This window comes from Porites lutea, chromosome 6 (genome assembly GCF_958299795.1).
Source record: "Porites lutea chromosome 6, jaPorLute2.1, whole genome shotgun sequence".
Taxonomy (NCBI): Eukaryota; Metazoa; Cnidaria; class Anthozoa; order Scleractinia; family Poritidae; genus Porites; species Porites lutea.
The window spans coordinates 19,905,768-19,932,729 of record NC_133206.1 but is presented as its reverse complement, the minus strand read 5'-3'; the positions used below and the strand labels follow the sequence as shown (position 1 = coordinate 19,932,729).

Below are 26,962 nucleotides of genomic sequence, written 5' to 3'. Positions count from 1 at the left end.
ATGGAAGAGACTAAAATTCAAGAAGGAGAAGAATCCTTAAATCTGACCTGTTGTTGAAAGAAACTTTTTGTGTGTTTTCAAGTGAAAGGTCACGGAAAAACGAGGATTTTTGTTAAATATGGAAAGTAAAATGCCTAATTGAGGAAGAAAAAATTTCGAAAACGCCGCAACCAAAGCAGATATAAGACTTCTTGTGAAAGGAAGAGAGAAAATTCATTTGTGTTGATAAAGAAAGACGTGCACTTTAAACTGCATCAGAACTGACGAGAACGTCACATATGTTCCTCAAAATATTGCACTTTGCAGGCAAGGCATAGTTTTATTCATCTCAAAATTAAATTAACTCGGCACTTCCAAGAAGAATTTTTACCCCGTTTTAAAAAAAAATTCAACAAAACGCGACAGGAAATTGATTAGATGTTGTGTAAATCACGCACAGATGTTAATAAATTTCAGAGTCTTTTCTGGAGGCTATGTAATTAAGACCGCAAGGACAATATAACAACTTCAGCAAAGGCTCAGAGAAGTGCTTTATGTCATGCTTTTTGTAATAGTCACTGCATGACAACGCCTACTTCTCAATACTGAACACACCAATCAAATCCGCCACATTATAAAAGAGAGGGTTATGTGTAGGATTGGGCAATTCAAAACCTACAGTTGGTCAGTAGAGACGGCCTATGTCTCAACGCTAAGTCAACTAAGAAGGTAAGTTTTGTATGTCTCTTTAAAATGCGTTTCTGCTAAACAAAATTTTATTGGAATATTCTTTTATTTTTCTTCGTTCTTTTTATACTTTTTTTAATGCTTTTACATGAACTTCATCAGTAGTTTGCGTCGATCCCACTAGCATTCAGGGTATGCTGCAATACCACGTTTTATTCCCTTTTAGAGCAGTATTTATCCGTCTCTTTTTTGTCTTCAATCGACATTGCGATGAAACACTTTTAAGTATTTTCCAGCAAAAAATACTTCCAAATTTTTTAGACATTATTCGTAATTTTTTTCAAGGAATATAGCAGTGTCGTTGAATCTATTTTATAATGTGGTGGCATGATTAGTTAGATCCTTGATACTGCCGCCGGACGTCTTTCAAATGTTGCTGATGCGCCAAGATTACCAGATGATTTTGCACGCTTTCTTGAATTTTGCTTTTTGGATTCTTTAGCAGAAATAATTCAAGAGGTTAAAAGCTTTGGGAACAAAGATTAAAGCTTAAGTTTTCGTGATCTCAATTAGTTCTTGTTTTATATGAGAATTATTTTGTCTCAATTTCAAAGACTCAAATAAGGTTATTTGCCACGTTCTCAGTATAAATTTGTTATTTTCCTCTAAAACAACTCTATTTCGCAATCAACATTGAGAACAGCCATGAATTACTTTGCCAGTATTAGAGTTATGACAATTATGTTCCGTCTTAGGCCTGTGTTACTTTTAGCATAAACTGCAGACGTACTATATCTTGTCTCAAGTGATTCTGTGTCTGTTCATTATGACTGAGTGCTGTCGCCCATTGTTACGGGACCAATTTACGGAAAGAATTGTCAGCACCATTTATTTCTTTTTTCCGAGTAATATGGCTGATTCATACAACCTACCCTTAGATTCAAGGGAGCTGATATACTGCCTTTAACATAACTTGATGCAAAAGGTTCCAAACAGAGGGGCTCTAAATTTAACTTTGTTAAATCAAAAAACAATTTTTCCACCCTTAATTAAACACCGTTTAAAAAAACGAGCAGGTGTGTATTATCAAAAAACCTGATAATACACGACGAGTTTTTTGAACGGCTTCAAAGTCTCTGATATAGATTAACTCATTCTTGCACTAATATTTAGATTCTTGGGGTTGTTGTGGTCTAAAAAATGTACGTAAAGTTTAGCCGTGTCTTTATGAGGTTAAAAAAAATTAAACATTCCTTTTGTTTTTTTCTTCATGAATTATTGAATAATACACTACATAAGAACCCCAGAGATTCACTGCAGCTTTCTCATTTGATGTTGTTAAATAATATGTCTGAACTGTCAAACTGCATATTAATTTAGTAAAGACACTAATCGTGAATTTAAACATCTACCAATAAACGTTTGTTTAAGCATGGCAAAAGTTCCTGTTTTCATTGGTTTACTGAACATTAAGATTTGGTTGCAATAAAACCCGTGGGATGCTAATAACACGTACTATTAACATGAACAATTCGTCATTTGAAGGCCACTTGAAGAAATAATCTCACGTATATTTCGCGAAAGATGCATTATATAGACTTCTGATAGTATAGTGGTGGGCGGTATAACGACCTCTTAATTTTTTTGCAGATAAAATACGTGATAAGAGTAGAATATGAATACATTTTTGTAAGGAAAAGGAAGTTAATCATTGGTAAGCAGAATACCGTACTTGTTGCGGATGTAACTAAAAATACTGCTAAACAAAGACCGCTAGACACGGTAGGAAGGATAATTGATTTAGTTGCGGTAAAGAGGTAACACAACAACAAACCCCGCCCGGATAACAAACAAAGAAATTTCTACAGTTTAAAAATAAAAGAATCAAAGACTCCAAGCTAGAGTAAAACATAGCTTCCAATAAAAATATCATTCCAAGTTTCTAATAAGAACGGCAAGTTTCACGTGTGGTGTACATGGAATTACTGAGTTTCTTCAGCATTAAAAAGATGTTTCGCTCGCCTGATTTGCAAGGGAAGGAACGCGAGAAACGTCTGAAAAGGGAAAAGAATTATGCCAAATCCTGCACGTTGCGTGTACTACTTTGACAACCGATTTTTAATGGCATGGGAAAAAGTAATTCCAATTTCATTTCCGATTTTCTTTTTTTTGGAAATGCGTTTGCAGCGGGGGAGGCTAACTTTGGGCAAGCTATGTATCGGTCCCTAGAAAGGTCACCCCAGGACACCCGGTATGGATTTGATTTGTACAGTGCCCAGGCCTCACTCACTTGCTTGACCGCGCGTTGATCTTTGTTGCGACGGCTTTCGGCCTTTTGGATTATATCCTTCGAGATTGACAAAGTCTTCTGGATTCGTTTCTCTAGCTGGGAAAGCTTCATTGTGTTCTATATCTGATGCTATCCTATTTCTGAGATCATAGCATGTTTATTTACCGTTGGAGTTCGAATTTCGTGGAAAATTTGTGTTGGAAAGGGAGCATTTGCCGAGATACCATCTAGTGCCTGCTACCTAGCTTGTGTGATTATATTGTATAGAGGGTAAATTGTAGAAAATTATCATGAAACTTCGTTTGAGCTTTAAGGACAACAACAACTAACTGCAGAGTAAGTTTCACGGACGTTTATTCAGTATTTCCTAGAAATATTTTAAGATCGTGTTTTTACCCCATACAAACACTGTAATTTTACTGGAGCTGTACTGTGGTACTATCACAGGTGTTCACACATCACCATGATATGGCACAAAATCCATCCGATATGTGACGCTCCACTTTCGTGATCAGCGAGGTGCAGATTTGCTCGGTCATAGAAATCGAGCCGGATTTACCGTTCTTTTGTATGGACAGAAGCCCTAAAGCTATTCTCTCTTGCTATCCAGTATAGGGTGAACAAAGCCTAACTTTACATATAAAGATTTTCCGCGACTGGAACGGGGAAAATATTTCATTTCAAAATACATTCAAGAGCCGACTACCCGATTGCTTCTGATACCAGATTAAAGGTTTACCAGATGAATAAACTGTCATGTGACTCGACTTGGTTAAAACTGGTTACGTGATACAAATACCTCAGTGGTTTCTTACGTAACAGACGAATTAGGGTAATCTTCCTTTGATTTATTATAATGCTAAATTTTGGACGGTTTTAGTAAATTTTCTTTGATCACCTTAGAATTATATCCGATTTAGGCTCAAGCAAAGCTTGAGTTTAGCATCCCTTCCTGTTATACGAGAAGGCCTGGACACTACATAGAGGTATTAAAGGTGATAAAGATTTTGGATGACGCAGCTTTTGTTTTCTTTGGTTCAGTATATTTGAAAATAATTTTCACTGTTTAAATATCTTTAAACGTAAAGCACTTTTATTGAGCTCGAATGCGTTTCTAAAACTCTCCAAACGCCTTGCTTACACGTTTGCTTTTTTGTCAGTATGGACATACAGTATGGTGACGTCTTTTACTTAAACGGTTATTGGGTTATGTACTAGCATTGCTCTCTTGCATTTTGAGTTCCTTCCCCTCTTTGAACAACACATGTACATATCGAATTTCTGTAAAGAAAGCTGGTTCATGGAGAAGGTTTATTATATGGATGTCTTTATCTCTCGCCCTACGCTTCAATTTGTTCGTTTGTAAACTATACACTTGATGCAAAAAGATACTGTGTCCATAGATGGTTTTAAAAGACCCTGAGATGTTTTTTCCCTCGACAGGTTACGCCTTATTCTCATTTTCCAAGTATTTCCGCTTGAGTGTCAAAGACCTGAAAGTCTGTGACGTTATGAGCATTTTTCAAAAGTAAATACGTCAGGGGCGTAGCGACCATATACGCATGTACTTACGTGCGTACCTCAAAAGTCTAAAAATATATTTTTTTACTTTATTTATTTATTTGACTTATTTATTTATTTATAGGCTCTTTGGCGAAAAGCGACCTTTACACCTGCAAGAGTTTTCTCTTGTAATGCCGCTATTTTACAAAACGTAAACTTTGCGAATATTGCACTATTCAATTTAATGTGCATCAGTTCAAAACCCTGTCATCACAACCACAGTAACAAAACGAAAAGACAAAAATAAAATGGATCGAAATCCACGAATGGCAATTCAAAGACTTGACCTTTTGACCCCTTGCAGTCATTTTCTTCCTTTTTCTGAGAGGTCCACAAAAGAATTTGACCAGATTTGACGGCAGCGTGAAGCGCAGTCATTTCGGGTCAGAACTTATGAGTTCATGAGGGTTTATGGTGCTCGGTTCAGTCAGTCTGTTCAGTTGACATTTGACTGAATGAATTAAATGGCACAGAGATCAATGAGCGAGTTCTTTAGTCGGAGTATGATTAACAAGTTCAATAAAGCGGAAGCAACAGAAGGTAAGTACCTATTTGAAATTTAATCAAATGATATTAAAAAAGGTTTATTAGCCTTCTAGAATTCTTGATTTAAGAGAAGTGGACGTGATTTTTCGTTGCTATTTTTGCTTTAAGAAAAAAAGTTATGATATAGAGAAAGAGAAAAAACACAACTCTGGTCGACCGGACAGTTGAGCACACAACCGCCAAGTTCTATCCAGGGATATATGTCGCTCTTGTCACTTTGCTAACCTATCCTGTGTCAACCTGCGCTGCCGAAGGCAGTTTTAGAGGCATGATGAGACTGACAAACCCCTCATCGGAGCACTATGAGTGAGGAGAGGCTGTCCTCTTTGGCAATACTCCTTATGCCCAAGCATAAGAGTATTGACAAAGTAGTTTCCGAATTTTTCCGTCGTGAAGGGAGACGCCCTTTTCCTGTAGCCACATTTACAGTTTATAAATACACTATCAACGTACACATACATCAGTATTACCTAGGTAGGTTGACAAATAAACAACAAAGTTACTGAATAGTTAGCGTTTTTTCATGCTTTGATCGATTTTTCAAAGTTCCGGCCCTGGAAATCATGGGAAATGAAATTTCGAGGCCCTAAAAATAAACAAAAATAAATCTGTGGGAGTATGACCCCAGACCCACCTAGAGGCTCGCGCCTTCAATCGGCCGTTGTTTCACTACGCCTTCATATTCGTACCTAAACTGAAAAACCACGCTACGCTCCTGTACGTCACTAGGTCCTTCAGTTATATTGTGCTCGTCGTTGTTGTATTGGAGTATTTTGTTGTTTTTTAAGTTGTGAAGTATTTTGAAGGTTATTTTTAAGGTCTGTCTCATCTTTTAACTTAAAAGTTTTGTTTTTGTTTCATTAAGTGAGTCAAGGTTAGTCTTGATTTTGTCCACGTAGGTGTTTTCCTGTTTTCATCTTGTGATCTTCTTAGCTCGCGAATTTACTTACTGCCATTTTAGGAATATCCTTCGCTTGCCATTGTCAGATACTGGTTTTTCATGGGCGGTCGTGTTTGTGATGTTAGTGCTGACCTTAGTTCATAAGTTCCGTTGAAGCTCCTGTTTAGGTTTGTTAAGTAGCGCTTTAGGTTTTCATTGGTTTGTAGCTTCTTGCCGATCACAGCCATGACAGTTTAGTAATACCAAAACATTACCCGCACCGAATTTACCTATTTTTTCTTCGCACGGTCAGCTAACCCAAACATGTCCAGCTTTTGCTATAAGAACCGTTACTAGGGGTATACAATGGTAAATTCGAGACTTTGCGAGACTGCGAGACCCAGGTTTCAAAATTCGAGATCGAGACTTCAAAAAAAATCGAGACTCCGAGGAAGCAAGATCACCCGAAAAACAGACTTTTTGAGGCCTATCAAAAACGCTTCCGAGATTTTGAGATCTGGCCTAAATTTTTCGAGACCCATTTTTTTCAAGGAACCATTCTATACCACTGTTACTATTTGACTTGTTGGTAAGAGAAGAAAAAAATAATAAGAGAAAATTAGAAGAGTTAAGTGTAGTAGCAGTAGAAGTCAAAGAACAAAAAAATCCAAGATGTAAAAAGTAGACTCTCGGAACCTTCTCGATTAGCGACTGAGTCGCTCGGTCACCCCCACAATAACCCTCGATATTTTTCAGGTGAGCATCTAATTTTCACAGAAACGGCTACGCTCTTAAAGGGAAAAGCCGTTTCCAGCGAGAGAGGAAAGTTGAAAACAAAATTAAACACGGTTTTTGATGCAAAAAAAGAAAGAGAACGAAGAAAAACACGGATATTGGAAATGGAGTGTTCCATTTACCAACGCCAAGGAAAAACACAAAACGAAAATGGAATTTCAATATTAGTATCCGGTGCCACTCAAAGAAACACGCATTCCGCACCATAGATATTTGTACTTTGTAAACGACAATTCAACCACCCAAAATATTACCTTGGGGAAGTTCATTTGGGTCGCTATTTTTAGCCCGGCCTAGATCATGTAGATTGCTTTTGACCCGGCGGGAGGGGGGTACTCCCTATAGTGGCCTATACGGGGAGGCTGCGTCCGAAAGGGGTATCTTTTTTGGGCTACAGGTATGTGTAGGAGCCCATAACCCGGAGCGAGCAGCTCCCATACTAGGCCTATGTCACGGCGTTTTTACTGACCAGTTTATTTTTAGACACATATTAGGGCAGTTTTCCCGCGAAAATAGAATCTCCACCATATCTACACCGTATTAGGGAGTTATTATAACTCCAAAAATGGAGTAAAAATTTTAAGTACAGGATAACCCCTTTTTGGGGGTTACTTTAACTCCGAATTTGGGGTCATTTTTACTCCTTAAAAACAGTTCTTTTTACTCCCAGTCTCGAGTTAAATTAACTTCGAAATGGGGTTATTTTTACTCCTTACACGGGTTGTTTTTACTCTTTTTGGAGTTAATTTAACTCTGAAAGTGGAGTAAAAATTTTAGGTACAGGATAACTCCTTTTGGGGGGTTATTATAACTCCTCAATATCTGGGGTCACTTTTACTCCTGAAAAAGAGTTCTTTAAACTCCTTTTTCGAGTTAAAATAACTCCCCAAAACATAACTCCACTGTAAGGAGTTAAATTAGCCCACTAGAGGAGTTGAAAATTACTGTGTATGAGCGCATTCGAAGTATAAGATATTAAAAGGAAAACTAAACGTTCTTAAAAGGCAAAAAATATCATTTTTAGGTCTGAAGGTTTAGCAGACTGGTTAGTGGAATTTAAAAGATATTCAAGATTCGCGCCAAAATCGTTCTAAAAATAAACTGGTCCGTGAAAACTCCGTGTCACGAGCGTATGGGAAATGCTTGCTCCGGGTCATGGGCTCCTGGTATATGAAAGGTTAGGGATTTCGTTAGTTGAAGCATATGAAAGTGTAGCAAAATCTGTCCTCTCGGTCCTTACAAGGACCTAAACAGGCTAACAGACGCATTTTAGGAATGGAAAGAGACAAGAAAACTTCGTGGTTTAGTGAGTTAAAAAGACGGTGAATTTACGGAAATTAAAAGGAATTTAAAGTTCTAAACCAATAGAAGGTATACGAAAGGGACACCTTTTCTGTCAAGAATGGTATATAAAAGGGTAAGGGGTTGGACCTCGGGGCGGAGCCTCCCGGTAGACAACTTTGTCGAGCAGCTCCCCCGGGGCTTTTGATTCCCCCATCAAGATTATCTTACCAATAAAAGATCACCGTCAGTATCCTCTTAAGATACATAAACACATGAATTAACAATATTCACTGAGCAAACCTGTAGAAAGCAGACTTTCCTGTTTATCGTTCAGACAAAGCTCGCGTACTTTCAGCTCAAAAGGTACGTATGTTCATTTATTTATTCATCACCCTTGTTCACTGACCGTTGGCTATAAAATGAGTCAACTTTATCAAGGGAACCCAACGAGGTTTTTTTTTCTGTAAACTAGCTGTTTTTCTAATGCTCGAGAAACGCTAAAAATTTCTGGATGACAGTTTCATTTGTCGATGACATTCGGAGTTTAACAACTAGAAGTTTCCTACGGTTTTTGGAGGTTGTGTTCAGTTTCACATTAATTTTCATAACCAAGATATTGCAATTATTGTTAAAGAACGGTATTCTGAAAAATTTCGATATGAGACAAAACGTCCCCTAGGATTTTTAAATGAAAGTACGGCTACTCCATGAGGTTGAAGTTTTAACCGGACGCATCAGAGTCGCCTCACGAAGCTTAAAGTTTCGGATGAGACGAAAAACCATGCACCTAAAACCATCGGGACTGGCAACCATAGTTCCCTTAATACACCAGAACAGATAAAGAGTTTTTAGGGTGGCTCCAAATTAAGGCTTCTAAAACATATAGAAAACGGCCATTTGAGACACTTCTGACTTAGTTCTTCTGCCCCTGAAGAAACGATCAACTGTGAATTATACAGCGGACTGACCTCGCTCATTTTGCTCGAAGCAATCGAAATCATTCGATTGTGATCCGCGATACATAGTATTTTCCGAAAAAGAATTGAAACTTAGAAAATTAAGAATTTAACAAGAAAACAATCATTTTCAGATCACCGCACAACAAGCTAAATAAGCAAATCACTGCAAAAAGGTTAATAACAGTTTTAATTAACAAATTTGTAATCAAAATATTGCACTTTTGGTAACTGTTTATAGTTTTTGTTATTTATGTCTCAATCATTCTGCGTATTTGGAGATCACTAATCGCATTATTTACAGGGTGGAAGCCCCAGCAGTCCGAGTTATTTATTTTCGGTCCCTTTGTTGGCGAGTACGACAGTCATACGGAGAGACAATTTATATCCGCACGGAAACAGCAATATTCTTAATTATTCTAATTTAGTGGAGCTTAAATCTCCTAGCAAAATCTTTTAGCGACTAGTTACAGAACCATTCGCGTCTACTTTTTCACTGGAAGTGACTGGGAAGTACAACAACTGCTTCCAGGGTTAAGAAAACAATGGTATAAGAAATCCAATTCGTCGCGCATGTGGTAGATTACGGAATAGACGCTGTTAATTCCTTTTCGGAATATATAGAACTAATTGGTTTCAAGTACAAGGAAAGGTGCTTAAACCTGCTAAGGCGTAGTGAACTTAAATGCACGGACCACCTGCGAAATTTAAACTGTTTATGTTTGGCAACAACACATTTTAATCTTTACAACTATTTTAAACGCGTTAACATATAAAGTGTGGCGTAATTTGTCGTGTGACTTTACAAAATTACTTTTTTATCGATTTATAGGGTACGTTGCTAAAGAAATGGTCTACTTGACGCAAACGTAACCACAAAAGCTTGCAAAGTGCTTGTTTTCTTTGCCACGGAGGAATCTATCGTGGTAGGAGCCCTGATCGCAGTCATGATACAGAAAAAAGTTTGGTTTCCCATGACCAATTTTCAGTCTTAAAAATTCAAAAACTTAATTTAAAGACTTAAGAAAGGAATGTTTAATGAGTGCATTTAATTCTGATAAAACAGGCGGGGCCGAGTTTTAGCTCCAGTTTTTTGGCGAATAATGATAAAGAAAAAAAAAGAATTATTCGAAAATGAAAAGATCTACATTAAAAGTTTTTGACACCGTTAAAGAGACTTGAAATTCGTGTTTTATCAAGTTTAAAACACTCGACTTCGTGTTTTAAGCTTGCTAAAGCACTCCTGTACTTAACGGGATTTGGAACGAACCATTCCCGTCAGTTTCTGGTAGGGAACATTCATTCATTCAATTTCTTTTACCAATGTCTTGATTGGCCTAGAGACCATTGCTCAACAGTCGATAATTGCACACGAACATTGGTGTGCTCATGCACAGTAGAGAAAAATGTGCTGCAGACCTAACTGCTTTGCTCATGCGCAGTTTAGTCCTTCGGTTAGCTGCAAACTGTAAACAAATGTTCTAACTGCCTGGTAATTTCTCTAGAAAATGTCGCAAAGTTTTAAAACTTACTAAAGTGCGATTTATGCGTTTAGAAGGTATTCTACTTTGAAAAACCTTTGTTTGAAAATTGACTGTAACTTTTTGTTTTAGCCTGTAATATAATTTGTTAGCGGACACATTTTGTTACAGTGCTTTTGTTTTGTTTTGTTTTTGTTTTTTGTTTTTTTTTTCTGTTCGTTTGTTTCGTTGGTTTTCGATATTTATTTTTTTAAAAAGTTAGGCTTGGGCCATATTCGTCATACCTGAGTGACTCGTGTCCATTAATAGGCTTCTGACGGATTCGTACAAGACCGGAAATGACAAGTGCTTTTTTAGCTTCCCAGGGTAAACAGTTGTCCATTAGTCGCAACGCTTTCAAAACTGTATCACAGTTATTTTTATTTACATCTAGTTTTGAATACTATCAGTTTTGCTGAAAAAATATTAAAATGATAATTATCATAAAGCTAATACAAAAATTTGTTTTGAGTCAAACCAAGCCAAACGCAAAACAAAACGAGAAAACAAAAAATGAGATCCATACCGAGAGAATAGGTTGATAGTAAGGCAAGGGAGAAAAATAGGTTTTGTTCTCATTTTATATTCTCCCTTTCTAGAAGCTCGTTCTTCCCCGTTCTCGTTCACCTTATTCTTTTGTATAACTTAAAAATTAAACTAAACTTACCTGCAAGTTGAAGTTTGGTGTAGATTGTAGATTCTACTGACTCATAGTCAGGAACAGTAGGAGTCATGTGTCCATAATTAAGCACTTTTTTTGACACTTATGCAGGATTTCCGACAGTACTTAAACGCAAGTCGCACGAAAAACTTTTGGATATGCCCAAAATAACCCTTAGGAAAGGCTTCCAGTTGGTTAGAGAGTTTCTAAGAGTTAATTATGTCAGTTATTTATGATTAGGAACTAGACGTATCATAGCAAGAGCGGGTAGATGATCCAAATTGAATACTTCAAAGACAAATCCATTGCATGCTCTTAACAGAATTTTGTCTACACAAAGGATTATCCTTTAATGGTATTTCGCTCGCAAACAAATTGGAAATCGAGTCAGTTCATGAGATAAAGCTCTGAACTAAAATAAATTGACACTTTGTTAAACTTGATGGAGTAAAAATCTTCACATTTTTAAATCCCTACCTACCTGAATTTTCTGGCCCCCAAATGCCGAAAATGTGCGACCCCATTGTAGTACAACTCCATTGTCAACCCAGTCGTGAAAATGCGACCCCATCCCATTAGTCCATTACTAGAGAGTACCCTCCCCCCCTGGTTAAGAGGCTTTGGTCTCCATTGTTCCCCATTTCACTTGTAAAATAATGCGAGTGCGTTCGTATGCACAGTGGGAGAGTTTTTTTTATAAAGCATAGTCGTTGCTTCTGGAAGGGTAGTTGTTTGACATGAGTAACTTGATGATTTCTTCCGACAGTTCCAGGATGATAATGGATACAAAGCTGTTCGCGTTGTTGGTCATAATTTCAGCTACATTGCCGTTTACAGGTATTTGCTATTTCAGCCTATCTTGGTAAACTCTTTCTTTTTTATATGAATATATCTTATAAGAACATCAGGGGTGAAATCAGCGAAATTTTAAGAATTTTGTATGAATAAACCCAAGACTGAGATTTTTCAATAGGATATAATTTTGTGTGTTGAAAGTTAATAAAATAAAATTACATATGTTAACTGATATAATTATTTCTCTAAACGGGAAAACTAGCAATCAAAACTTAAAAAACTGCTCTAACTAAAGATAACAGTTCGAGGAACGGTACATTGATACCCCAATATATGCTAAAACGGAAATGACATAAGCTTCAATTTAAGAATACTACAAGAATATTTTCAGTCTAAAATCGGCAGAAAAATAAGAATATTCAACCTGGGCCGGAAAAACAACATTCTTATAAAAAAGAAAGAGTGTATAGTAAAGTCTTCAGATACTAAGAATTAATTCCAAATAGCCAGAAGAACACAAACGATTACAATGATAGTGCGTAGGCGGTCTACCATCTATTTCAGGGGTTAAGTAAAATCACCCTAAAGAAGTTTTTATTTTTCCATTGCTTCTGTTGTTTCTGGCCTTTGAATGATATCTGGACTTTTGCTTGTCTATAAAGAGGTATGTCTCAACATAAAACCAGTTGTTCATAAGAGCTAGAAAAGCATTTTTCATTTTTTGGGAAACTAACTAGTCATCCCTGCTTGTTAAAATAAGCACATAAGTTCTTGAAACAAAGCACGAAAACTAAAACAAAATTAAATATTCCTTATTTTCGTTTTGAAGCTTGGGTTTTCAGACTGAAAAGGTGCGCTTTAACATAATAGATAAATTTCACCATAGGTAGACCATCCTTGGCCAATGTCGTTTTTCAACATTTTCTTGCCGGTAGTTCATTATGGCATGATACACAAAGGTTCCCCAATAAGGTTCTTTAATCCCGTAATCCCGACCCAAAATTTCTTGCAATTCCGTAATCCCCATGGTTATTTTTGGCATCCCACTTCTCTTGCATAATTTTAATCCCGAATCTCGCCACGATTTTGCTTTAAAATCCCGAATCCCGAGCTTCAAATAAGTCGGGCAATCCCGGATCCCGAAAAAACCTATTGGGGCCCTCTACACAGTTGATCGACAAATGTTGTAGCTCCCGTTACAAGGCTTTGTTAGATTGTGCTCGCAAAAGTAGCATAATATGCTACTAGCAGTGCTCGTATATTTCTAAAATTATGCTAGTTTTTTGTAATTTATGTTCATTTTAGCAAAAAAATGCTGACATTATGCAGCTACTTTTTACTTTTAAATTTTGCAAAAACACCAAAATAACTAAGCAGCAGGCAAGTAAATGGCAAACACATTTACCTTATTTACAAACTTTACTAGTGCAGTCATTCATTATATATTCCCTAGCTATTATCACTGTATGCACTCGCTTTTTCAGACACCATCTTGGATAACCAGGGGAAAGTCCTTAGACACTTCTGTAAGACCCAGGTACACTAATGTGTCAATAAGCAGACAAAAAATTGATTTTTTTACTTGAATTTGACTGTAACACCGATCTCGGGCCAAAAAATTGGTTGCATGAGCAATAAATGACAATTTTGTGCTGGAAGACTAGGCAAAAGTGCAAATTATGCTAGCAGTGCTTTTTCAGAAAATAGATGAAAATTATGCTCTCAAAATATGCTCTATCAAAGCCTATCCGTTGCACAGCAAGTTGCGACTTATTAAACGGAATCGAACCTATCTCTATTCTCGTTCAACAACGTTTAAAATGTTACGATACACTGTTCAACGTTTGCTGATAAACAAATGTGAAACTGATTGTGCCACAGGCGCAATAGACCTTTTTACCGATACGGCGGCCATATTGAATTTATTAGATTTAAGGAGTATTATGGGATGCCCAGGAGGCACTCGCTCAGTATTTACGCGCGCTTTTCGGGCAAAAAGAGAACTTCACTGTATATTTCTCGGGAAAAAGGCGATCATTATTACATTTAAACACGGCACAACGATCATTTTTCTCATTACAATCTTTCTCAAGGAAAACTTAAAGAAAAACTTGCCCGAAAAGCACGCTTAAATACTGAGCGAGTATATCGGATCGTGCTTCCCATAACACACCTTAAATCTAATAAATTCAATATGGCCGCCGTATCAGTAAAAAGGTCTATAGCCCACGTTCTCAATAAGACGATCTACCAGCTATTTTACGGGCTTATTTTAAAATTGTTTTACATGTTATTGCAAGGCTTTTTTGCCAATTATTTGATCTCCAGGGTCAGAATAATACACGTGATTCAATGGCCATTTCGTAAGAGCTGTATAAAACAGTATCAAAAGTAGGTCAAATTAATGACCTTTAAATCCAGATTAGCAAAAAATCATAAACCGCCACAAGTTTGGCAACTGAACAAAAATTGAGAATGTGATTACTCAGGCTTAATTTAACATCGGCTTACTTTGAAACCCCTCGAAGTAAAATGAAGAAATACCCGTGGTTTTCAATTCAATTCATTTCAGTATTTATTCAACCACACAATTACGGTAAATGAGATAAAAAAAGATAGAAAAATTGTCGGCGATTTTTGTTAACAGCAAGCGATTTCTCTTGCTCCCTGAACATACATCCTTTTATTTAAGAACGATGTTTTCCGACCCAAGCTGAATATTCTTATTTTTCTGCCAATTTTTGGCTGAAAATAGTATAGTATCCTTTTCAAACTTCGTTTCCAGGGTTTTTTCCCATTTTCTAATTGAAAGAGCCCTGGGAAAGAAGTTGCCTCGGGTTCATTTCTTAAAATATTCCTAAAATTTCGCAAATTTCAGCCTCCGGGTATTCTTACAAAATATATTCTTGTATAAAAAAGTATAGTAAAACGCTTTTTTCCTTCAATATTTGTCCTAGTCAAGCTCAGCCTCTAATAATCCAGCTTTTTTAATTCTCAAAACCCCCACGATGAGTTACTATAAATAAATTAGGACATCAGGATTGTTTGCATAGAGGGAGGAAGATCCTAGAAGGTGGATCATCCTAGCGCCAAATGTTTTCTGTATTCAGTTACATGCAAAAGGTTGTATTCAGTGCTAGGAGTAAATGCAATACTCACGAATACAAATTGGTGTTATTTTTTATCAGAGGGTAGAGAATGTCACCACTTCGACTATCTCGAAAACTGCACTACTCCTGCCTGTAAGACTCCGGACACTTGCTTAAGTAAGAGTGCCCGGTGTGTGGTATTATATCAAATGGGAAAAGGCCAATCTAAGCCAAAGGTAACGTAGAAAGACGTTGAAATCTGAGCCCAGTTGTTCGAAGACCGATTAGCATTGACCGGCGGGGTTAAAAGTTAATCTTGGTTTCTTTTACTTATGTTCAAAAGCATTTTCTCGGATAATTTTCTCTATTCTTTGTAAAGCCGATCTTATCATCACCCTGCTGACCAAAATAATTCAACTGAATTTGCCTTGAAAGCTTTCATATCTGAGTTTAAATTTCGGACTAACCCTGGGTTATCTTGACCCATCTTTGAACAACTGGGGCTCAGCTGTTGACGTGAATAAAGCCCATTTTCACCCAAAGTACGTTGCTCTCCTAATTGTCTTTAGCGAAGACGGAAGGTTTTCGGTCGAAAGGCGGGATTTTCATGAGGCTAAACGGAATGATTTGCCTCCATCACGCTGTTAGGTCCGAGGTTCAGTAATGTATCATAAGCTTTAAATATTAGATTGGCAAAGCAAAAGTCTTTTGACAATAAATTTTTTGTCTCCTCTATGAACGTACTAGAAAGAGAAATCCGTATGGCCCACGCCGGGGAACGAACCCATGGCCTTTTGACGAAATCAAGCACAAGGGTATTTACTGGAAACGGGATGCATGATTCCTTGGGGTTGTAAATCACCTTTCCATAAAAAGACGAAGAAGCTTGAAAGAAGGCGGTTTAACGCCTTCAAATTTACAAAACTTTGGTCTTACGAAGAGGTTGCCCAATAGTGTTCTTCAATTCCGTAATCCCGTCCCAAAATTTCGTGCAATCCCGTACTTTCGACCCACAATCACGCCCCGGATCCTGAAAAACCTATTGAGGGCGCCCTACTTACTGAGTTGATTAAGTCATTTTATTAATTGTTGTACGAATATTGAAAGGCTGTTGTTTCAAGCACTCCAATGGAATTCCCATTAATCCTTTTAGGTGTTGTCCACTTCCTTCCAGCCCATGACGTAGGATACTTAAAAAGTTAAAAATTTTGTACACATGATAGCCAGAGATTCCGAGAAAACCGTGTTGGATTTCTGTGTAGGCTAAGCGCCACCCAAATCCTTCACGCGATCCTTCAAAGGTCCTCACTTTTCTCAGATCTGAACAAAGTTTAAAGTCACTAACACTTGAAATACTTTTGAATGTTTTGAAATAGTTAGCTTCTAGAAATGTGCTCGGAAAGGCTTTCCTACGTAATAATTAAGCAAAGACTCCTTAAAATTCTCACAGCTTGTAGACTTATCTTGTTACTGCACTAAACCATGTAAGCTTGTTAGTTAAAAAAATTAATATCGATACTTGTGCAAATTTAACTAAATGTTTACCCAAATCCACTAAGCAAACAAAATATTCATTTCACTTAAGATTTCCTTGTTTCTGGGCAAGGGTTCCGGATTTCCTTAAACTTACACCAAGCTTAAGAACTACTACTGTTGCTGCGTTCTTCTATTCCATCTTTTCCGCTCGGCGTTATTACACGAAATATTAACGTCCCTTAACCGGGAAAAAGAAGGGTGTTTTATATTAGTCGGGTGTCAGATAAATAAAATAATATGAAATATTCAACGCAAATAACTAAACTCTGTGTGAAAATTGCTAATGGAGGGAGCCTGGCGATGCATTCGAGCAACAAGTTCTTGCTTTCGTGTTTGTTTCTTTTCCTTGTCTCGGGATAAGAATATAGAAACGGCAGAATCATAAGTACCCGACATACCGTATTTATTCGATTAACCGCCCTAGACGCTTATTAAATTTTTTGACCTTGAGAGTGGGCGCTTATTTGAGGTGGGCGCTTATTAAATTTCCACCATTCTCAGGAAGTGTAGTATGTTTATTTTGCATGGTATTAACAAAAAGTGAAGATGTAACAAAGCAAGGTTTCTGTAAAATACTCTGAAGAAAACTCCGTCTTCGGGAGAGTCTCTTATTATCTCTTATTTGAGTTTGTGTGGGAGGGAGGTGGAATGGGGATGGGCCCTTATTCGAGGCTTGGTGCTTACTAACTTTGTCTGCCTTTAGAATGGGCACTTATTCGAGGTGGGCGCTAATTCGAGGTTGGGCGCTTATTCGAATAAATACGGTAATACGAAGCATACAAAAATTGGAGCTGTTGTACATTAATGCACGGGACATGGAGCGAGGTCAATATCGTAGCGGGAGAATGTCCATTTTACATTGTACCTAAAATCTACCCTACATTTTGTGTTTTTCATTTGAGTTTGCTTGTGTCGGCGCGAACACGAACTTTATTGAACACATAAACTCTTCATACTTACTTGGAGATGATGTTTCTTCGATAGAAGACAGACGGTCAGCTACGCTCAAGAGAGTGGCTCTCACCTCGCTTTAACTAGCAGCATCTTGGCGATCGGCGGCCATTATCACGCGGTCGTGAACACGTCTATCGACGTCTGATTGTCGGAAGTGGAGAAGGTCCCCCCATGTCCACTCCACTAGGAAGTCTCTCGACCGAATCTCGACTACCATTTGAGCGGGGTTGGGTCTGGTCAGTTGAGCCCATGATCTCCATCGGTCGCTGATCAGCGGGTAAAAGTTCAATTCGAAAGTTGAATGTCGAATGCGGAAACTTGCAAGTACAATGCTCAAAGTTGGATGTCGGAAGCGAAAACTTAAAGGACAAATGCTAAGTGCTTGATGCAAAAATATGAATGTACATTCCACTGAACTTGAAGGTCGAATTCGAAAACTTGACTGTTGCTTAACATGTAGATTTAGCCAAGGCTAAAAGCGAAGCTCTGCTTAATAATACTTAAAAACAAACAAAAAAATAAATCGTGTAAAGCTAAACGGGTCGGCAATGAAAATGGCATCAAGATCAATAGATCTTATTAGCAAAAAAACAAATTCGCACGTGCAGCACAATTTTTTTTTCTAATTAGCAAAAAGCAAATTTGCACGTGCAGCACGCTTTTTTGTCTTTCTTTGCAGTTGTTTTGCACCACTACAATACCGTTTTGTACGACTAAAACGTCAAACTTCCCAGTTACACATTATTTTTATGGAGGAATTGTCGTACTTGCTTACCAAAGATTTTGTTTTCTATGTTCATGTTCACTTTTATTTTTTCACTACCGCTCGTTTTCACCAGGCCGCTAGCATTTCTCATTTTCTCACCGCCGCTATGAAATTTTCATGTTTTTCTTCCAACGAAATTCGTCTCCCTAGCTCTTTCTCTGTTATCCACGTGAGTGTAAATATCAAAAATAACGTCAAAAAAGACTAAGAGTCCGGGCGGCCATGCGATTTTCTTACGTTGCAATTGGGTTGCTATACCTGTTGATTGACTAATTTTATATTGGTGTGCCTGTGGTGCGGACGGACGGTCGGTCGGTCGCTTGGGCGGTGTACGGTCACGTGATTACCAAATTTTCAAGGATGGGTAGAGTTACTTAACTGCGGGGCTTCGCACGCGCCCGCTATGAAAATTTGAATGTTGAAAGCGAACTTGAATGTTGCATAAATCAAAGTTGAATGTCGAATGCAAAAAAGTTGAATTGCGAGTGAAAATTCAAATGACAAACACAAAATGTAGGATAGATTGTGCAAAGTACAATGTAAAATGGAACATTGAATTTCGGCGGAAATGGAACGCATACGTTTAGGGTTGTTCAGCTCCACAAATATTCTCCAAATAGCAGATGTCGCCCTTCCAGTTGTCTTCTTGCTGTTCTTGCCATGTTTTTAGCTATTATTTAGCCTAGTTCTTACTCTTGAAACGAGTGAAATGTCTGCCACAACCCAAACAACTCAACCTCGTCCCCAGGTCTTCTCGGTTAACGGTGCTTTAACCTTCAAAGAAGCTGCGCTTTTGACGTCATCGGTTCATTAATCCCAAAATTCTTACAAATTTGGTCATCAGTAGCTGGTTATGGTACAATTTACACGAGTGCTTTTTGCCAATCAGAATCGGGGAAATATTTTGAATAAATAATAAATTCCCCTTAACCCTTCAAGGGTGATTTTTGATAATTTATTTTAGAGATGCCCTGCATTGGACTTTAGGTCCCGTTTGCACCTTTGGCTTTTGGTCTTTTTTCGTTAAATAACATTGTGAAAACAAACAACAAAAAACTACACTTCCCTACTGCACCTTCCAGGTGTGGGTGTGTCGAATTAATTTGTCAGTGTTATACGTCACTTCAACATGACCTACCCGCTAATCTCCCAACCCCTTTGACTTTTTAGTCGAGTTAAAAAAAATTCACACGATGATGTCACTGAAGTTACTTCTTAAAAGTTCTATTGTACTGATATGCTGATTGTTTTCCCTCTTTCTAGTTACGGTATAGAGGCTGTTGGGAACAAGACGATAGTATCTGCTCCAATACCACGGATTGTCAATTCCATACACTCCGCCATTCAAAAGGAATATATAAAATATGTTGCTGCGCTGGAAATCTGTGTAATGTTTCCACCCTTCCTGAGAGGTTAGCATTATTTCTCTGCTATTTGCTATTTTAGAAACAAGAAGAGGACTGGAGCCGAAATGTTTTGGCCAATTTTTTTTCCTGTCCCTAGAAACCGTCCCAGAAGTCTTTGCGAAAGTTGACTCACCCCAGTTTCCCTCTCGGTTCTAAAGTGGTGAAGGAAACAGTTAATTTTGTTTTCCCGAGAGTCCTGGGCCGAGTTGTTCGAAGCTGGGTTAAGATAACCCAGGGTTGGTGCGAAATTTGAATTCAGATTTTAAAGCTTAAAAGTCAAATTCAGTTGAGTTCCTTGATTGGATGATCATAGAGAAAGTTGTCCGAGAAAATGCTTTCGAATAAAACAAAAAGAATCCCGGATTGAAATTTAACCTCAGGTTAGCGCTAATCGGCCTTCGAACAACTGGGCCCTGATCACGTGCTTATGTTTCCCTGGACAAAGTCGAGGGAACCATCAAGACCTTCATGAAAAACAAAACTAACTGGTTTCACGAGGAACCTAGCATTGAGTGTTTTGCTTCATTCTTAGACTTTCACTTCAACAGCGACAAAGAATAAAGAGTGAATCAAAACAATGCCGGTACTTACAAGAAGATATTTACTAGATTCTCATAACCTCTAAAGTACTTTTCTCGTATTATCCGCATTTCTTTCCTCCATTTTCCTTGGATAACTTCGAAAATCATTACTTTTTTACTTAAGGTTTCAGGTTTGTGTTTACTCATCACGGTAGTGAAAGCTGGCACAGGTTTTCCCACCTTTTGTCATGCCACTTTCCTCCATGTTTGATCACGTGACGATCGGAATACACTGATTTGATTTTAGTTAAGGCCACGTGGCCAAGAATCTACCAATGGGAATCTCTGTTTAGTTGTGTGAAAATCTTGAATATATAAACAAGGCACGCTTGTCCGCGAAAACGATCCCAGCAATCGTTGCGCCGAAAGCTTGTACCCATTCCCCTTATAGTTTCATGTGTGGGGAATAGGCCTCTTCTGAGTTCCAAAAACCCTCAGTTTCAAAATGAGGCCAAGTGCACAACCTTTCTTTGAAAATGAGCTTGATTTGCATGAGAATGAAAAATCATCTCCGTATCAAAGGCTGAGCTCTTAACCTCGTTTTGATACAGGGGGAAGTTGGAAATGGCCTATTGAAATGATCACACCATGGGCCATGATCCACAGGCACATACGTTTAAGACAATCTATCTTTTCATTAAAAAGACCCTAACAGTGCAATGACCAAACACTAATTTGCTGTCTAGTGGTAACAAAATAATGGCATGGACCCAATTACCGATATGTGCTGACTTTTTATCATCCATTTTATTTATTTATTCATTTATTTACTTATTTATCTGGAGCCCATGGATTCCTGTATTTATTTATCTATTTATTTATTCTTTTACTTGCAGAAATAGAACTTCAACATTTGACTAATTTTTACTCATTACGAAGAAGAAGCCATGCCAAGATATCCATAGATGTAAAGAATATGAAAGCTACAGAACATTAAGATAGGAAAGCCAGCTTTATAAATAGAACTTGTACACAATACCAGGCGAAAATCGCTATTAAAATCTAATGCTTGTTTACTCTTCGTTGGCGAGTTTTTTTAGCTTTTATTACCGTCATCGTCAGAACATTTTTACGCGACTTTCGTTCTAAACTTACTCGAACCAGGTGCCTTAAATATGGAAGGAAAAATGGGAAAATCGCGTATGACAGAGCTGCCTCGAGCTTGTAAAAGAGAGAATGAGCTTATTCTATCTTGCTTGTAATGTTTCCCTTTCCCGTCTCTATGGATACTATCACACAACTTATTATTAGGTTATTACAGCGCCCTGTGACAGTGTTAACCAGTAACCATGACGACCATGGCATTGAAGACGTCCCTGAGTTTATTCGCGATCTTTCAAACTCTGGATGATGATATCCCTTTAGCTCTTTGTCGAAAGTTTGGAGAATTTTCGCGAGTTGAATTGACGAGAAGGGTGTTTGGAGAATACTCGTCGAGGGTTTGTCGAGAATTCTCCCACTCCCTCGAGTTTTTTGGGGCTATGCAAACACGGCCGAAGACGTTTTGTATTGCTTATATGGTGCACGCTTAGCAGTTTACAGTTTGTTTCCGGTAAATCCTCTATTAAGCTCCCCTTTAATAAGCCCCAATTCACTTTCTATCCCTCCAACCTTTAAACGTGCTTGAAATAAATAAGCCCCCGGTGACTTAATAGAGGATTTACGATAATTGTTCTTAAGTTTGAAAAAATAAAAACATTTCTTTGAGTAACTGCAACGACATTACACGTGTATCTTGCAAAAGAATCCATCCTAAACTTCGATAAGTGTGCTCCGAGGCTAAAGGGAACAAAACCTCGGTAGAGGAGGGGTACTCCCTCACTGTATAAGCCATATAGGGATGTGCCGCCCCAAAGGGTATGGTTTCTGCGCCGCTTCGGTCTGAAAACGGGTATAGACTTTGCCCATTTTGGTCTGGAATCGGATATAGTTTTCGAGAGAACTACGGGAGTGTATGAGCGTATTTCTCGTTTCAATTCCGAATGAATAAGAAAGAAAGAGTAATATGCGAATTCGCAATGGATTTAAAGAAGTCTTTTTGTTGGCGATCTTATCTAAGTAATCATGACATAATTCCTACCTGTAACGTCTGGAAACGACTATGGATCTAAGAGGCCAGAACTGAAAACGGGTGTGTAAAATGACATGTTTTGGTCTGAAATAAGGACAGGATTAGGAGAACCGGGCGGCACACCCTCCCGGGAACAAAACAAACAAAATGCATTGAGATTCAGGGATTAATAATTCATTTCTTTTGTTTCATTCCGCTCAGTCTCGGGGCCAAGTTTGACTGATTTTGATAATTCGAACGCATTATATTCGCCATTGGCCCATCTCCAGGTCCTGACATCTTCCATAATACACCTGGTTTGCCCTTAAAAACTTTGCATTCACTCTTTTCACCGAGACCATAAACGGACGCAAAATTGTTGGCCAATAACTACTTATATTGTTGGATGTTACATGTTGAATCCGTTTGCACAACCTTTTGCATGTTCTTGGGTTCATACTCGGTGTAAAAACCTGCGAAACTCACCAGTGAGGTAAAACAATTAATACAAAGAAGCCACTGATAAGTCAACACAATAGAGCCAAGGAAAATAATAGCTAGAAAACAAAGAAAAACTTCACAGGTTTTACACCACGAATGACTCCGTTATTGCATGTTGTTGCGTGTTTTTGGGAAGTGTTGCGCAAAGCTTGACACCGGTCGAACGCTTAGCTACGTGCAAAGGAATGCAACAACTCCCAACATGTTGGAAGTTGTAGCTTCCGTTTGCACATAACTTCATTTGTTTTACCTTTTTCACGCCCCCCACCCCCCCCCCCCAAGATTTTGCAGAACCATTGTCTTCGATTTCTCTTGGGACTCCTGTAATACCCAGGAGCAATAGGCCGTTTTACAATAATGGTGGAAGCAAGGCTGACCGTGACCTCACGGTTTTGATACAAGCCTTCTTCTTATGCTAACTAGTATTTCTCAAAGACAATTTCCATAACAAAGCAGAGGAGGTTTGTATCAAAACAAGGTCACCGTCAGCCTCTTATTTACTCGAAGGCTAGGGTACTAAGTCCACAACTTTAAAATAGTCTACTGGAAATAATAGTTGTGTAAAATCTTTTGGGATTGACAAGGTGCATTATGGGCTTTGTTTTTTGTTTCCCCTGGGTTTTACTTTTTTCTTACATTGCATTTTTTTGGGTGGGGGGTGGGGGGGAAGGGGCAAACAAGGTTTTTTTGATGGGTGATATGCAAATGACGAATTGTGCTTTACAGTAGCATGTGGAATTTTATTATCATAATTAACATGATTACCTTTATTGGTCAGTATTCCTTGGGAATTCCTTGGGACTCGTCAATCAATCAATCAATAATCTTTATTTATACACGATAAATATTAAAGCGACGCTTCGCTTGTGGGGTCGTGTCTAAACAATTAAATAAGATAACTAATGAATTAGAAAATAAATAGGATATACACCAGCTAAAATCATATAGCTACTTACTACTTACAAGTCTAAAACGATAAAAGCTTAAAATTCTAAAGTACAAGGTGGTACTCTAGTATCGACTAATTATTAACACTAATTATACTTAAAATCTTCCTCCCTTCTGGTTAATGTTTGAGGGGAGATACAGTCGAAATCTAGGTGTAGCAGAGCCTTTGACCGTCTTGCCATAATCGCATATTTCTTAACATTGTCTATATCTTCATTGAGTTGAGGAACCAACGTGTTCCAAACTATTGCTCCTCCGGAGCTACAGAGTTCCTCATGTAGTTGGTGTTAAAACGAGGGACATCAATTTTCAGTTTCTTCCTAAGTTGATATCGCTTGATGTTATCATTGTTTTTAATAATAGCTATAGCTGACATCGTCTGGAGTCAGGTTATTGTGGATTTTATACATAAGCTTAGCTAAGCTAATTTTATACATAAAGGCTAAAGAAGACCAATTAGCCTTTTTCATAACATCTGCATTAGATATCTCCCAAGGTAGCTCAAAGATAATTCTCGCAGCTCTACAATGCAGTGCTTCTAATGCCTTAAAACCTTCCTTATTTGTGAGGCCTCCCCATACTGATATACCATATACGATCGACGGCATAATAACTCTAAAATACAAGTCTAATAACATATTCTTTGGAAGAAATTTGCTACGTTTTAACAAGTTTAACTTATCAACAAAGCCTTTTTTAACAACACTAACATGTTTAGACCAGTTTAGTTGATCATCTATCAATACGCCTAATAGACGAGAGTGTGTAACCCATTTGATGGTGTGCTGGGCCAACGTTAACTCTTTCAATGGGCCAGTGAATCTTCCACGATGGAGGATCATTGCTTCGCATTTCTTTGGATGAGGCACAAGGGAGTTTGTTTTGCACCAGTGCTTGAATGTTTAGTTCCTTGATTACGACTATTGATTACCTACAACAAAAGAAACTCTAACACCAGACAATAAAGCCCCCAGGGGATTAAACTCTATTGTTTTGTTCCTTTTCTTGTGATGACGGTACCTGCAGAGAGAACCGAAAATTTTCGCTGGGACAACTTCGAGAGCCTCCAAACCTTCGTTTTTCAACGCAGATGTAGGACTTCATGTGCTGGCACAGCAGAGAGGTAAATTTGGTATACTGTAGTGAGTAGTGACAATGGCGGAATTTTGGCAAAGATAGAAGCTATTAATTAAGGAAAGATAGATTATGTCCATCAAACTGTTATAACTTCCTGGCTTTAAATCACAAATTCCGCTCCTGTAACCGTACTGTGGTGACAATCAATGGGATTTGACCAAAGCATTTCCATCACTTAATTAATATTATGTTCTATCCGAACAGCAAACTTGTTCACAAGTTGACACAATATCACGTAGCCCCAAATGAATTTAGCATTTAGTGCCAACGAAGTTTATATTATAGCAATTACCATTAATTCGTGACTCGCGATGCACCGAATGAAACGCTAGTTGGCAACCTTCCAAAATTTTTTATGTCTCTAAATTCCTAGTCTCAATTGCATCTAAAACAGTCAAGACATAACCTTCTGAGGTAGGCAATGAGATTGCCTGGCCCAAAATGGAGGTAAATTTAGTTTTTCTTTAATCTTCAAGATAATTTGCCCCCAATGCCTCGTTTCAAGGTAAAAGTTCTATTGATTTCCTCACTTCAAAAACTCTACGGAGACTGGGTACAAGCTTTAGGTGCGTTGATTTCTGGGATTGTTTGGTTGGACAAGCGCTAGTTATGATTGCTCGATGGTAATAGTTCGGCGGCATAGCTAAAAATTTCAGATGAATTGTGCACTCATTGCTGATAGTAGTCACCAATACAAGCATTTTCAGATATAGCCAAGCCTGTTCACGTTGGTTTCCATAGAAACCATAATCAATTAAAATTCAGGAAAATTCAATGATATTCATTTTTCCTAGTTTATCAAGACATAGTATCATTTAAGGTGATTCCCTGGTTTTGCACTGCGGATCTCTTACTGCGCATAACAAGATGGCCTCCGTAAAAAAGAGCATGTGAAGTAACATTACTAAAATGAAGCTGACCGAAGAGAAACGCTACTGCAATTTTTGCTTGCGGTTGTTTCTTGCCGAGGTGAGACTCAATGTGGTGGGAATGTGCATAACGTAAACAGTACTTGTGATGCTGAGTTCGACTTCCTCACGGAGAACCTCGATAGTGGATATTTAAATTTGTGCTTATTCACTTTGATTTTCATTTAAACGCTTTCTTTATCACATTGTGTCCTAAATGTGATATCTCGATGTAAATTCTGTAAAAACGGATTTTTTAATACTTTCTTCCACCTTTCGCATACATTCTAATTGAAACTGGCCCCAGTCCTCTCTCAAAAATCAAGGAAAATGCATTTGGTGCGCACTTTCTGCAGCTCTACCGCAAAAACGAGTACGGTGACCCCCATTTTTTATTTCATGATTTTAATAAGGACAGTGCTTCCTTTCGGTGAGAAAAAAATTGGCACAAATCTATGTTCAGTTTTTTGGCAATTTTACTAAATTGTACGGATTGAGCTATCGCGTATCGAATAGCGCGTGTCCAATTTAATTCTACTTTGGAGCGTAAAGTAAAAACAAGGGCATTAAAAGGCATTTTTCTAGTACGTAAGTGGATAAACAATACATTAAAGTCAAATTCTGTGCGATACCATATGCATCATTGAAAAACTCTTTCCTTTTTGTCTAGTTTTGGGCTGCGCGCGGTTTTTGTCAAAGGGTCCAAAATAACCGTATTTGTCGGCATTGTGACGTCAAAACGAGCACGGTGACCCCCACTTTTTATTACCTTTTTATCATCTTCTTGACTTGTTGCATCAGTGTACCAAGTTTCATCTAAAATCTATTTTAGGTTCTTTTACTAGGCAATCACCTTAAGTCGGTGATACCACCCTGTTTACCACGTACCTCTTATTTACCGCACGCTGTTTAATCTTAACTATGCGTTGCTATGGCAACAGAAAGCTAAAACTACAACTAAAACGACTGCATAACAGTTGGTTTGATCATTATATGTAAAACAACTGACATCTTTGCACATAGCTTCGTTGCCTACTTGGTTTCACATTTTCGTTACAGAATAAACTAAACTAAGGTTTTCACTGTGCACCTCTCACTGCGCATAACAAGATGGCCACCTCGAAAAAGAG

At 38.0% G+C, this 26,962-nt stretch overlaps 1 protein-coding gene across 3 annotated transcripts; it reads left to right on the top strand.

Moving 5' to 3' along the window:
• Positions 1-496: 496 nt before the first annotated feature.
• On the top strand, positions 497-21,309 carry LOC140941381 (uncharacterized). 3 transcript variants are annotated; one of them, XM_073390376.1, is made up of 6 exons: positions 497-708; positions 2,317-2,380; positions 11,928-11,998; positions 15,145-15,281; positions 19,565-19,713; positions 21,125-21,309. In XM_073390376.1, the coding sequence occupies exons 3-6, from the start codon at positions 11,935-11,937 to the stop codon at positions 21,147-21,149; spliced, it is 375 nt and encodes a 124-aa protein (XP_073246477.1). In that variant the 5' UTR covers positions 497-708; positions 2,317-2,380; positions 11,928-11,934; the 3' UTR covers positions 21,150-21,309. The 3 variants fall into 3 exon arrangements, 2 of the variants coding, with proteins under 2 accessions (XP_073246477.1, XP_073246476.1); XM_073390375.1 differs by lacking the exon at positions 2,317-2,380 and having other exon boundaries at positions 498-708; XR_012166457.1 differs by lacking the exons at positions 2,317-2,380; positions 15,145-15,281 and having other exon boundaries at positions 510-708.
• The last annotated feature ends 5,653 nt before the right edge of the window (positions 21,310-26,962 follow it).